The sequence below is a fragment of the Pyrus communis genome, chromosome 4 (genome assembly GCF_963583255.1).
Source record: "Pyrus communis chromosome 4, drPyrComm1.1, whole genome shotgun sequence".
NCBI classification, from domain to species: domain Eukaryota; kingdom Viridiplantae; phylum Streptophyta; class Magnoliopsida; order Rosales; family Rosaceae; genus Pyrus; species Pyrus communis.
Genome location: NC_084806.1, coordinates 10,591,558 through 10,606,524, shown reverse-complemented (window position 1 = coordinate 10,606,524; position 14,967 = coordinate 10,591,558). Strand labels below are relative to the sequence as shown.

At 39.7% G+C, this 14,967-nt stretch overlaps 2 protein-coding genes across 2 annotated transcripts; both read right to left on the bottom strand.

Moving 5' to 3' along the window:
* Positions 1–50: 50 nt before the first annotated feature.
* LOC137732669 (uncharacterized) lies at positions 51–800 on the bottom strand. The gene is made up of 2 exons (XM_068471967.1): positions 562–800; positions 51–441 (listed from the first exon to the last, which is right to left on the bottom strand). The coding sequence occupies exons 1-2, from the start codon at positions 798–800 to the stop codon at positions 51–53; spliced, it is 630 nt and encodes a 209-aa protein (XP_068328068.1).
* A 6,530-nt stretch (positions 801–7,330) lies between these two features.
* On the bottom strand, positions 7,331–14,787 carry LOC137732100 (cullin-1; the record flags this gene model as incomplete). The annotated part of the gene is given in 19 exon segments (XM_068471391.1): positions 7,331–7,942; positions 8,057–8,224; positions 8,320–8,538; positions 8,674–8,817; positions 8,922–9,083; positions 9,215–9,335; positions 9,463–9,518; positions 9,626–9,775; positions 9,860–9,946; positions 10,019–10,054; positions 10,673–10,735; positions 10,862–10,942; positions 12,932–13,021; positions 13,170–13,247; positions 13,342–13,545; positions 13,624–13,671; positions 13,942–14,127; positions 14,436–14,535; positions 14,643–14,787. Coding segments are annotated over 19 exon segments (2,229 nt in total). The 3' UTR covers positions 7,331–7,840.
* Positions 14,788–14,967: the final 180 nt, after the last annotated feature.

Sequence of the window (14,967 nt, the reverse complement as noted above, 5' to 3'; positions counted from 1 at the left end):
TCGAGGTCATAGCTTTAATCTTCACTAGTCAGGGTTGGCACAATATCCCATTATGAAGAGATAGGGTCGTTGATGATCATGAAGGTTTGGGATGAGACAATCGGTGAGCTGGTTATGTCGAGCATGATGGTGCCAATGACAGTTAAGGTAAGTCTGTTGAATACAGTTATGACCTCTGATTTGCATTTGATCATGCTTTCTAGGCTCATTTTCTGGATGACTGATAGTTGTAGGATGTTGACTGAGCTGCCGTTGTCCACCATAATTCTGTCAACGATGGCGTGGGCCAATTGAATAGAAATCACCAAGGCGTCGTTGTGGGGAAAGTCTACTCCCTCTGCGTTTTGCTCGGTGAAGCCGACGATTGGTCCAGGTACAACGTCTGTGGCTTGAACCTGGACGACTAATCTCGCCAGCTGAATCTTCTTTTTCTTAGAATTGCTAGTGACCCCCAGATGCTCAGACTCAGTAAAAATGTTATTGATTCAGATTGTCTTGGTTAGGGGTTCGGCATTGGCGTCTACTTCTTGCCTTGGTCGGGTAGCTGATCTATTTACATACTAGTTGCACTTGCCTTCCTTCATAAACTTTTCAAGGTACTTCATCCATGTAGTGCAGTCGTTGGTTGTGTGCCCCGAACCTCTGTGGAATGCGCAGAACTTTGTATGGTCAATCTTGGAGGTGTCCCTTATCATGGGTGGCGGTGGTTTGAACCACGACTTGTCCTTGAGGTGGTAAAGGATTTGGTTGATCGGGACTGAGAACTTGGTGTACGTCTTGGGCACCGTACCTCTCTTCATCGGGGATCGGTCCCTGCATCTGCTTCCTGGCTTGTTTTTGTCGTTGAGCGGTTTATCGCTCGCCTTTTTTTTAGTCAACTTTACGTCTTTACGCTGCTGCTCAAGCGACTTCTGGGATCGCTTAGCCTCATCTCAGAGGGAGTGTTTTTCTGCCAAAGCATAAGAGTCTGCCAGGGTCAAGTTCTCACCCATAATCAATTCTTCGAAAAATGGTCAATCTTGGAGGTGTCCCTTATCATGGGTGGCGGTGGTTTGAACCACGACTTGTCCTTGAGGTGGTAAAGGATTTGGTTGATCGGGACTGAGAACTTGGTGTACGTCTTGGGCACCGTACCTCTCTTCATCGGGGATCGGTCCCTGCATCTGCTTCCTGGCTTGTTTTTATCGTTGAGCGGTTTATCGCTCGCCTTTTTTTTAGTCAACTTTACGTCTTTGCGCTGCTGCTCAAGCGACTTCTGGGATCGCTTAGCCTCATCTCAGAGGGAGTGTTTTTCTGCCAAAGCATAAGAGTTTGCCAGGGTCAAGTTCTCACCCATGATCAATTCTTCGAAAAATGGGTGATCTGCTAGGAGCCCATTTCGAAAAGCTGAGCATGCAATGCTGTCATCGTATTCAACAATCTTCACCTTATCTACCTTAAACCTCTTGATGTATGTGCGGAGTGACTTCTTCTGGTCTTTCTTCATGTTGAAGAGGTGGTTAGACTTTTTTTTTTATTGAGCGGTAGGACGAATATTCCTTAGTGATAACCAAGGAAAGTTCGCTAAAGTTACGGATTGAGTGCGGCAGCAGGTGTGGAACCAGTCTTGCGCCTCACCTTGGAGTGTCGTGGTAAAGATCTTGCACATGAGAGCTTCAGTAGTGCATCAAATGCCTGTCCCGATCTTCTTCACCTTTGAACAAGGTGAAATGTGGTGGGTTGAACTTCCGAGGTGGCTCCGCATGCTTGATCTTATATGTAAATGGTGACTTACTCAGGTTGGCCATGTCTCTATAAAGGGCATCGTCGGTAGTATCAATGCGTTGGAATCCGCACTATTGCATTGCTATGAGCCTTTGTACTTCATCCTGGATTTACTCCTAGTGGGGCAGTGGAGCCTTCAGCTGCCCGCAGTGTTGACCTGCTGGTCCATGTTGCTATTTGGCATGTCCTGCTCATTTGTGTCGCGGTTGCGGTGCACATGGTTCGTTTAATGCTGTTATCGTGTTCTCCTCGGTTACCCATTTGTCTGTCTACTCCGATGCCTTATGGGGCTAGCCTCATGTGGACGCTTTGCCTGGAATGTCTTGAGTGCTGATCGGAGTGTGGACCCAACCTCGAATACACACCGACTCGTGAGCCAAGTCGGGAATGAACGTTTCTCTACGCATCTAAGCGGGATAAGACGTTTTCCCAAAGGCCTAAACGAGAGTGCACACTACCTAAATGCGCGGTTCGTGGCGGGCTAAGCGGCTCTTTGCTGGGACATCATCGGAATGAGTCACATTTTTCCGCCCTTGTCCTACTTTGGGACACCTCGTCTGGGGCGCACTGTGTCTCGATACGCTCAAGGAGTTGGTTCACCAAGGTGGTTTGCTGCGCGAGGGCGTTTGTCAAATTGGCAACCTGTTAGGGCAGGTGGTGCTTGCTATTTGGATTGGAAGAGTTTAGATAATAGGCATCTCTATGTGTGGTGAAAGTATAGTGGACTACAGGTACAAAGCTTGAGCCCAGATCGTGCATTCTTGCATAAAGGTGGGGTGAAAATAACCCTGAGTTGATCGTATGACCGGTGGTCAGAATTTGGATCATCGGAGGTGGCCTCGGATTGGATTTGGCCGCAAGTCGAGTCGTCAGAGCAGGTCGTGGGGTGGGCTAACCCAGCTGGGTGGCTGGGCCTTGAATGTGATCGCGCTGGGCTTGCGTGTGTGGTGGCTGGCCTTGGGCCTGCGCTGCATGCTGGGCTAGCGCATGCTCCTCGCATTAACCCTGGGTTACATATGTCGCAAGTAGGGCTCGGCTGGGCTTGGGTCGTGTCTGCTTGGGCTGCTAGCTGGGCTTTAGCTGCTGCGGCTTGGGCTTCCTGGGCTCGACTCGCAACTCCGTGGACCTGGGCCTCATGCCCGTGGGTCAGTGGATGGACCTGGGCCTCCTGCCCAGGATTTTAATAGTCCATGTGCTGCAAGGGCAGCGGTGTGGGGCTTAGGCCGTGGCATGGTGGTCTTGCCGTTGCTGCTGGGTCTACAGCGATGTGGTGATGCGGCTCCACAGCGGTGGGGCTCCTCCTGCCATCGCGTTGAGCCTTGAGGATCTTCGTTGTGGGGCTATATCTCCGTCTCCACTCTCCGATCCAAATCCTTGTACATACGAGGTTCCGTTCGTCGTGGTTTCTAAATTTCCTGCCATTGTATCCTTTCTCCAAGGATTGATTAAGAAACTTTTCTAGGAAAAATTAATTGATACGACATGTGAGAAATTCAACGTAACATAAAATTCAAGAAACAAATGTAATAGGCTTCTTCGAGTATTTGAATCAGCTCTCAATGAAAGCACCAATTTGTTGAAACAAATTTCCGCCGTCTTCAGTCCTGACGAAAATGCACCTGCAAAACAATTAACACCTTTGATCAAGGACCTAAGCCTCACGCGCCCACGAGGTTGGGGGGGGGGGGTGGTTAGGCTAATGGATCTCTGATGCCTAACAAAAAGCTCCTGAAATTTGGTAGAATATGAGGTATATATAGGGGAGAGGGCCAACCATAGTGTTAGGGTTTTACCCTACACATGGCGGCATCTTATTGGCCAATGTTTATGGAGAAATATTCTCAAGATATTCAATAGGAAATAATATCTTGAGATAATTGAGTAATTATCCCTAATTGATTTAAATTAGGATTACTTACTTGATTGGAGTCATTCGTCAATTGGAAATGTATTAAAGATATGATTTGAGTAATTAATCATTATCTTTAAGTCGTATTCAGCTGTTGAGACCTTCAGGGTGTGAGTTGCGCGTGAGAGTATCTGAGGAGCTTGCCCATTTATTGAGGGCAATCTTGTCTTTCTAGAGTAAAAATCTACGTGTCGCCTCTAGAATTTTTGAAATTATTTTTTATTCCACATTCAGCATAAGTAAACAAGAACATATATCAAATTAACAGAAAAATATCAGTTTTGCTGTCTCTCGCTCTCTCTCTGTAAGATTCTTAATACAGAAAGAATAGCCTGCAAAATTATGCAATCATATGCAGGAATCCAAACCCAATACAAACCACAATAATTCTTTATAATCGAACAGGACGATGGACAAAATCATCGTTGTTCCGTTGTTGAAGGAAATGGAGAGAGAGAGAGAGAGCAAGCTTTTTTTCTGAGTGGTGGGAACCATTGAAATCATGCAAATATGTCTGTTATATTTTGTTATTCACATAATTGGCGTGAAGGAAGCAGCACTGAGCAAGTTATGATGAGTTTCTTGGTGACTCAGTAATAAGTTGAAATGACACGTGAGTGCTAACAGCAACTAAGAGTACAAAGTGATGAAGCTCTAATACATGAGAGCTGAGTTAAAACGAGGGAATCCTTTAGTATGTTTCAAAACATTTTATATATCAGGATTTTTTAGCTGTTAAATTTTTTATAAAGGATGAAATGAGATACAACCACCAAATTTTTGGTGTATCAGATACATCAAAGTATAATAGAATTTTCGTAAAACAAAATTAATTATAATCTCGGTCTATGCACTTTGCGCGAGCTTTCACTTTGGTTACATGGTATTTTCGCAATTCTGTAAATCAAGAACAATGACTTCATTTTATCCATTTTTCAGATGACATTAAGACGTTTAAAGCGCATGTAAATTAGGAAAAAAGGTTACATTTTATGAGCTTTAATATTGTCATGCTCACCACCTCGCCACGAAAATAAAATAATAATGCAAAAGTTCAACAAAGCAAGAGACCTACTTGGGGCAAAGGACGCGCTATATATGATGCAATTAATTAGTTTTAGGTGGTGTTTTTCACATTTATTTTTACCTCTTACACATCTTTTTTAATCTCTAGCTATCGGATCGAATGAATTAAAGAAAAGTAATGGACAAAAATTAACAAAGATGTATAGCAGATAAAAAAAAAAAAATATGTGCATAACACTATCCATCGGCTTTATTGTACGTGTAGGAGAAACTTTGTTCCAACAAATCAAGCATGACCTATGCAACTTGGAACATTAATTTCACTAAAAAAAAAGCAAGTGATTTGGTGATGGAATTTGTTCAACTAATTAACTTTATCAAAAAGCGAGACATGGTTTTGAGTAAGAAGAACATAAAACAACTTTCAATATTAAGGGTAATTCACAAAGGATTCAGAATTCTCTGTCAATATTTTCACCAAATAATATGGTAAACTCTTCATAGTTGGATCAATAATGTTAATGTCTCCACTCAGCTCGACTAATATGGATGTGATGACAATATGTATTTATGATTAGTTTTTAATACCACATAGTGACCAGTTCCATTGTTGTGGATGCATTTACTTTTGTGGAAAATTACCTTGGCGAGTCTCTTGAGTCATCTGCTCTTTTGATCGAAGAACTAAAATTTCTATAATTCGAATTCTTTAATTAATTTTTCTGATGAAACATATGTTCAAGTATCTTTGTAAATATCATATCATCTGAAAAATGTTAACAAAAGGGAAGAATCATGCAGAAGCGAAAGAAAAAAACAAAAGTAAAAGCTTGACATTCATGACTTTCTTGACAATAGAATCCTTCCCACTAACTAAAAACCAAGTCGTGACGGCAGGATAGAGATCCCAGCCGGATCTCATCCCATAAAATCTTAAGGATCAGGAGATTCAGACCTTTAAAATTTAATCCAACGGTTACAAACATAGGCCTTTCTAAAATTAATAATAATTGTAGCCGTTAGTTCAAATTTTAAAAATCCAGATCCTTAGGACTTGGTGGAGAGATCCGGCTGGGATCTCTGTCCGTGCCGACAAGTATGGGCTGCTTCTTAGCTTGCAATTACCATCAGCAATTGTGGAAACTTCACCACCTCTTTCTTCTCTAACTGAGAGAACGAGATATTTTTTTATGCAATCAAATTTTAGTTTTAGCAACCCCGTCGTTCAATAAACGTTTATTATATACTCAGAAAGTGTCTACCGTCTAATGAACAATTATGACATAATAAATGGTGAGATGAGACTGAGAGTATCTCTCCTTCTTAACCTCAAAATGGCCCTTGCAAGTGACCATTTACCACAGTGGTAGAAAGATGATAAGTCATTGCATGACGGCGTGAGTTTAAACCCCGTCGGTGGCTAATCTAACATCTAATCTAACAAAATCTATTGTTTGACCAAAAAAAAACAAAAAAAGAAGCTCGAGAGGGCTAATTATATATGCATCCTTTGAACAAGGAAACCCTATCTTTACTTTTCCCCTTTGTTTGGTTAGAAGTAGAATATAAAGTACAAGAGGTGGTGGTGATCTCAGCAAATGGATCCCAAAATCTCAAGTTTGACAAACTTTATTGAGTTGGAAATGCCCAGCAACAACCAAGCTCGTAGTGACGGGGGGGCCCCAATTTTGGCATTCATGAGAGGAGAGGAGGGACAGCCATTTCTGCAATTCTGCTGCCCTTTCACTTTTTGAGTTGGGATTTTCTTTTATTTATTGAATTAAGAACGAACCGTTAATTTTGCTCCCATCACTTCCATTGCATTACCATTTTCTCTGCATTTGATAATGGGTAGTACTATTTACACTCATTTTTACTTATCACACATTGCTCTTATTTTTCGGCCGTCGTATCAAATAAATTAGAAAATCAATGACTAAATTAACAAAAATGTGTAAGAGGTAAAATAGATGTCTCAATAGCCCTATCCTATGGCAATTCATTGAATTCAACTACCTACAAAAATAACACCCTTCTTTTTTTTTTTATAATCTTTTTTTTTTTTGGTTCTATTATAATTTTGACGACCTAGACCAACTAGAAAATCTCACTTTTGCCCTTTCCCTTTTATTGTTAGAATAAAGAGTCTACTGGTCATATTTTATGCAAAGTTTTGTTTGCAATCCCATTGAAATCCCACATTCTAGTATATGAATGCAGACGAGCATAAAATTTGAAGTTCAAGTGATTAAATGTAATTACTTGTATACCCGAAATCGTTGCTTCGCATTGGAATGATAATTAATCACCACTTTGATCCCACAGCTGCTTGCCTATTAAGATTCGATTCCGTATCAACTCGGTAACAAACAACACTTATTTTAAACATTATTTAATCAGCAACGCAAAACATCTTACCGAAAGCTACTCCCACCTCCCAATGGCAGGCTGATATCATACCAAACTTCTTAGTGATATGCTACAATCAATCGCTTACTTTAGTGGCCAATTTCTGACAGTTGATGCATTTGAAGTGCATATCCCGCCAACGGTCAGAAATTCCCCATGACATCAGCAAAAATGGTGTGTTATCGCTATGAAAGTAATAACACGAATCGACCAAACAAATCATGAAGCAGAAGAGCTTAAGCATCTTGCAATCATATAGACAAATTCAGAGTTGACAAGCCACGTGTTTTGCAATCAAGACAAAGCATCCACCCGATAAATTTGATACCTGATCGGCTAAATGCAATTTCAAGTGGACACGCTGGGGCCGAAAATACGCCTCCTTCCAGTGGAGCAAAGAAACAGGTAACAAAGATGGATTGGTATAGTCATGGGATGGAAGATAATGCAGTAATCAAAGAAAGATGCGATACGGTCCCATGGGGTACCGGGACCATATTATGAAGTCAATTACAGATCTCCCCAGCAAGAGTGAACTACCCATATTAGCCATCCATACCTTGCTCCAAGGGCAAAATGTACAAAGTATTCTCGGCTCGTGCTTTTTTTAGCAATCACTATTGGTCACTGGTGCAATGGCATTTACAAGTGACTGTGCCACTTCGTCCACCGCTTGACCCAACTTCTTGTGCTAATACCACGCCATTTGAAGGATGATCAACTTACACCACATCATGCCAAGTACCTAAACAAATTAGGGTTGTCTTTGTCCCGCTCTAAGTAGTCTCTTGTGATTAGATCTTCGATCCTCTTTTTTATTGCTTTGAAGTCGGGCTGAAAGAAGAGACAATGGAGGGAGGGAAACAAACACCACTCTTTCAGAACCAAGGAAAAGGGGTTAAAATAGTATAAAATGACAAGGAAAATTAAAAAAAGCACTACACTAACCTTGAACATGCGACCTAGCTGCTCTACACACTCCATAACCAACTGCTGATGACCCAAAACTTTACGGCTCTTCATAATACGCACAATTGATGCATCGATGGCATACCGTCTGTCCTTGTCAACATCTTCAATTACTTTCTTCTTCTCGTCCACCGGTGGGAGTGGAATCTGCATGATGATCACAATGATAAGTTAACTGATCACTCACATGAACACAAAATTAGAAGACAAAAAGACAAGATAAAACGTAAAGATCCAAGTACCTTGATCCTCCTCATTTTGTCAGTAAACTTAGCGTTGAACTCAAAGTAATCAGTAGGGGAGAGAGTTTTTGTGTTTGGTTCCTTATTAAGGATCTTATATTTGGCACATGACAAGGAATGGAGTAGTCTGACAACATCATCATCAGTCAAGTTTAACTGAGTCATAATCTCCGAGTAACTCAGTCTATCTGAGGTATTGAATAACAGCAGGGCTGAAGCCTGAAGTAAGATAAAGAAAAATCAGTCTTAGAAATAAATAAATCTCCAATAGATCAGCATCTCACAAGCTAGACCAAAAATATGAACAATAGATCACATATTAGGAAAGTTCAATTAATATATTAAATACATCACCTGATAAGTCGTCACAATAAGCTCTATGGTTTTTGGTTCAAATTTCCCAATGATATTACAAGTACCCAGTGAGTACATCCATGTAAGTTTTCTGTGTTTTGTCTTTGTTTGATAGAATTCCCTGAAAAGTTCTACGCACTTAACCTAAAGCAAGAGTGAAAAATAAAGAAGTCAGAAACTTCCCCAAGATTCTTAACCCAGCAGATAGTAAATTTTGAAACGAGATTTTCTCAGCAGAATCTGTATACCATCTCTGGGGGTAGGTTGAGGTCAAAAGACTTGTAGCTTGGCCAGAAGCCAGTGGTCAACACAGTAACTGTCAAATCAATCCCTGGATTTGCCTGCGGATTATTTTTCAGATACTCCTCAAAGCCAACTTGGTTGTCCTTGGCCAATGTCAAATCAGTAACCTGCAAAAAAAAAAAATGAAACCAGTTTTTCTTTCGTAGTCGTATCTCCAGCAGTAACCCAGAAATGCATGCATGCAAGTACAGAACATTAAAAAGAAACATTTCTTGAAGGATTTTTTAGAACAACTGACCATTCCCTCCATCTTTGAGGTAAACTGACCACCACATTGTTGCTTCAGTTTTGTCAAAATACATCTCTCATGGTCATCATTAGCACTCTTGTCAAAAAGAAGACGTCGAGCAAGCTTTTTCCTGCCAGAAATTAAATACGTATAGTTAATCTAATGCCTTCTAGTTTTAAACTATATATAATCATCTATAACCTTTCCCTACAATACATTAGATTGAAAGCAAACAGTTTGAGCAATAAAAGTGATACCTATAGAACTCAGCAAACAGGTCCTTGTCACTAATATAAGCCAGCAACTTTACCACCTGCGGTTTGAATGGCCTTTATTTACTGAATTTTTCTACCAGAGTAAGAAAAATGTAATATGTCCATGGAAGGTAAACAAATGGAATGGTACATCAAGAGTTCAGACCTTCTCAAGTGTCTCCTCAATGGCTTCATCACTCAACTTTTCACTACCACCTTTCTTAAGAATGTTATCACAAAAAGTGGCAAGTAGTTCTGCACTAGAGCTTCCAGCAACACCCTTGTTGCAAAAGATCTCAAAAGCCTCTTTTAGGGCCTACAGATGCTCAAAAAACTATTAGTTATGCAGAAATAATTGGTGGCAACAATAAGAATCTTAAAGCCCCGTTAAAATACAAACCTTGTGGAAAAGAGTATGGTTTTGGAAACATTCATTGACGTATGCTATGTACTTATCATGCAGCTCAATCACTTTTCTAACAAAAACCTGAAAAGCAGTCATATTAGTTGTCACTCAAGCAAATCAAAAGTTCCACATGTGCAATGTTCATGAAATTACCTGTTCCTGCAAACCAACCACATCCTTTTTCTCTGCCTGTGGGGGAACAAAAAAGTCAGCATTCACATATAATTACTTGTCGAATACCATTACATGAACAAACAATCTGAATCAAACGAAGTGATCACTGGACTACTGATAAATCAAAACTGACATCATAAAGAAGCTGTCTAGTTAGATATGGGAAACAAGAAAAGTCAACAAATAGGATACTCTTTGGAAAAATATGAGCAATCCTTTCTTCTTTACAGTATATAACATATCCTATCATCCCCTCTATGCAGATTTAATGAATCTATTAATGGTGCAATGGAGCTTCCAATCCTTGTGGATAGGAAATTTTTAAAATTACAATAAATAATAGAAGTAAAAAAAAAAAATTTAATGAAGATTGTAAAGATCTAAAATTTTGGTCAAGCGGCTACATTATTTCCTCCTTCCCACCCCCCCACCCCCCACCGGGGCGGCTGTGTCAAGAGTTTGGTTTTCATTTGAATCTACTTTCTATGGCTATATTATTTTCCCCCATGGGACTATTGGAGTCTCTAATTTAGAATTTCATACAAAGTCTGACCAGTAGACAGTATTCAGTAGAAAACCTTCTCAGCAGCCATGAATGTATAAAATAATAGAGAAGATGGTCAAGGCATATACCTTCTTGTTGCTTGCTGCATCTTCTGCCTGTTTGACTAAGGCTGTTCCTTCAGCAGTAACATGCTGCATCACGGAACACCATGAAATATTAAAAGCATGAAAAAAAAACAGAAATGGAAAGATATATACGCTAATATGCTACACACCAGATCACCTTTAACCCAGAAAAAATAAAGGAAGACTGCTAACCTGCTTGAATATTTGAGAAACAGGATCCAAGCCTCGAGGTATCTTAGAAAATAGCCTGAACATTCTAGACAGATCATCCACCTTAAACAGAGAAAAGAAAAATGATAAGATACAACATTCGTCTAGTTTTTTTTCTTCAGAATTCCTTCAATACAACAACAACAACACAGCCTTTTCCCATACAGGGTCGGCTGTATGAATCCTAAAATACCACTACGCTCAGTTTTGCGTCAAGTCTTATGTTAGCTCCAAGTACTCCATATCTTTTCTTAAAGTCTTTTTCCAAGTCTTCCTAGGTCTTCGTCTACCCCTTACACCCTCAACCTCTGTCCCATAATCGTATTTTCTAACCAGTGCATCTGTGGGTCTTCGTTTCAAATGCCCAAACTACCTTAACCGATTTTTTCTCATTTTATCTTCCATTGCGGCCACTCCTACTTTACCTCGGATATCCTCGTTCTTAATCATGTCCTTTCTAGTGTGCCCACACATCAAACGAAACATTCTTATTTCCGCTACACTCATTTTTTGCACGTGTTAGATGCTTGACCACCCAACATTCCATGCCATAAAACATTTTTGGCTTTATTGTCATCTTATAAAATTTCCCCTTGAGTTTTAGTGGCATACAACAGTTGCATAACACACACAATGCATTCTTCCGTTTCATCCATCCAGCTTGTATTCTATGGTTGACAGCTCCATCCAATTCTCTGTTCTTTTGCAAGATAAATCCAAGATATCTCACTTGGACCCCCTTCCCACATACTCTGTCTCTAATCTACTTAGGCGAAGAATTTTGGGGTGCATTTGTTTACCTTCGTTAAGGTTCACTGGATTAGACTGGACTAAATTTTAGAGTAATCCCATGTTTGTTATACGCACAGACTAATGTTAATGAGACTAAGTTTCACTTGCCTACACTAACGCCTTTGCTAAACTGTCTTAGCTAGAGCCCGAACACCATGGGATTGCTAAGACCTCCTCTCTCTCTCGCATCGTAGTCGAGCTAAGACCTCCTCTCTCTCTCTCTAGCATCCCAGTCATGCTGACTGCATCATCTACAACAAAGACAACTTGTCATCTCCAACCACTCCCGCTGCATCCACTTCATCTCCGACCACTCCCGCAGAGTCTTTGTCATCTCCGATTCTTTGTCCGCATAATCTCTCTCTCTAACTCGATCATCGTCTCAATTTTTGCCTCTAATTAATGGTTTGTTGGATTTGCAGAGATGGCCAATTCGATCGATTGGCACGGAGGATTTTAGGTTTTTTGAATTGGATTTTGGACATTTTGAAATGGATGATTTTGAGTTTTTTATTGGATTTTGGGTTTTTTTTTTTTTTTAAGTGAAGGATTCTGGGGGGTTTTAGATTGGTTCTGGGTTTTTGGATTGATTTTGGGTTTTTTGAAATGGAGGATTCTGGGTTTTAATTTTGAGTTATGAATTTTAATTTTTGAGTGATTTGGGACATCTGTGTTTCATGATTTGGGAATTCTATGTTTTGTGATTTGGAAGTTCTAGAATTTGTTGAATTTGGGAGTTGTAATTTGAGTTAGATCCTACTTCTTCAGGTACAAGGGATTATACATCCAACTTTTAATATAGTGTATTGCCACTTCAGTTGAGAGTGAAAGAAAAGATGAAGTCCAAGGAAGTTGAAAGTGAAGGAAAAGTTGAAGTCCAAGGAACTTGAGGACGACGATTTTACGTAAGTTGAAAAATTATGAAAAAATGTTCGTGTGCTTTCTTATTTTTATGAATTGGCTTTGTTTCTAAATGGCTTCTATAGATAGATGCACTACTCTTTACTTAAAATAATAATTATTTTTCTTATCCTCCTTTTTAGTTTGTTATTGCACCAAACACTTCACTGAGTTGGTCCAGCATAGTTCAATCTAAGCCAGTCCAGCATAGTCCATGAAGCTAGTCCGGTCCAGATAGTCCGGTGCAACAAACGCACCCTTAGAGCACTTCCGCCAAAGGTTAAGCTTCGCATTTACTCCCTCGTGCGTTTCATCTATCCAATGGACAAAAATGTAGATTTTAACATTCTCCGAAGGTACCTTGTCATCTCGAAGCAATGCATGGCACCCCGAGTGCTCTTTCTCAAGTAATTGTGTTGCATAAACAGACAACAGCTCATGTTGAACTTTCTACAATTAAAAAAATAATAACAACATTAACAGTCAGATTTCAAATTCTACAGATATTTGCATCCCGACTTAACTTACCTAGACTTACATTCCATAGGAATATATATATGCATACAAGGTAAAGTCATAGAAATAATCAAATACAAACCTCAAGCAGCTTTGGCTCACTACTAGAGTGCAAGTAGTGAGAAACTCTATCTTTCTCCCGTTTTAAACATTCCTCTGCCTGGAATTTCACACAAAAATTAAGTTCATTGAAATTGTGTCATAAGTGTATAATATACAGTTAAAACAACAAAGACAAGCATAATGGAGTTTACTTTTAGCATATAATCCGGACAGGAATCTTCTAAGATCCAATTGGAAGCTTTTCGAGAATAATAGGCAGCGGTGTCTTTAAGCATGTCAACTTCAAAGTCATTTTCATAGTGATCCATTTGCCCCATTCCAATCTCAACAAATATATCCAGAACATTCTTCAACAGAGCTCGATCAATCTGCTCTCCTTCACGTTCTTGATCAATCTGTTTCGTCAAAACGTCAAGTAAATTTATTTCAACTTAAATACGAGAACATGTGGTTCAGGTAAAACGGAAACGTACCAGAGATATTACAGCATCTCTTACTTTTGCTTTCAATTCTTGGTAGACCTGAAAATCACAATGATATATTGCCCACCATATTACAATCTGTTACTCACAAAAATCAGCTGAAGTTGTGAAGGGATTGTGATGGAAGGCATTTTCATACAAATTCTACCATGAAATCGGTTCGGATGAGGGAGGAGAAGCAATTGTATATAATAAAAATATATAGAAATGGTATGGAAGTCAGTTTGGGCTATGGTTCAATAGGCAATCAAAAGAATTCTTCAAACAACGTGATTTAGGATGGCACATAAAGGTTCCAGCACAACTTACGAGATCTCGGAAGCACGTAAGTCCAACTTCATTTAAGGGTGGAAGTGATCTCCGAGCTATAAAGTAGCGATCAAGATAATGAAAGAAACGAGAGAGCCACCTGACCATGATTTTATGGTTGGTCCACCTTTTCACAAGCTCTCTCAACATGAACTCATCATGCTTCTCTCTCAAAGATGGCAAAACCTGACATAAGCATATAAAATTAAACTCAACAACAGAAAGAGCATTCGTAAGCAAAAAAAAAAAAAACACCTCAAACAACACTTGGGGATTGAGAAGCGTTGAATTATCCCTGACTACACATGCCACAATGAATATCATATCAATGTGCATTGAGTTCTAATAGGTCTATAGGCGATGTTAGATAGTGCAGAGCATTAAGATTCTAACTTTAGCTTAATAAAAAACAGTTTGTGACACTGTAAACAATCACAGTAAGTACTGGGACTAGGAAAATGAAAAAAACAAATAATAGCTAAATGCTTCCTCACCGTCGAAGTAATGTACTCTTCAAAAGATTCCCTGTACTTGTCATAGAGCTGCTGTGAATAGTCATGTGGTGGCTTTTGAGTGCACATATTGTATATGGTTCTGCAAATAAAATTAAGAACAACAAAACACAATCAGCAACATTAATCTTTGGAGCATACAACAACAGCCAATGACAATCATAAAGATTAAAAGTTAGAAAGAAATACGTGTAGAGCAACATGTAGTCATCAGAGCTGAACTGCGGCTCGGGCAACCCTTCTAGAATGTTCTTCAGCTTTGTGATCCCCTTCTGCATGATCTCCCATCCTTGTTCTAAATCGATGGTCTTACGGTCGTTCATCCTGCCAGCGTCTAATTCGCAAATGCAAAAACCAAAGACTCATCAGAAACCCTAAATCAACAGCCAAAGAATCATAAACCCTAAATGCTCTGTTAGACAGCGAATTGAATACGCGATTCCCCAAACAGTGAAATTCCCCACGATTTCACAACAATCAATCAAACCTCAAGATTCAACTTTACGAAATCGAA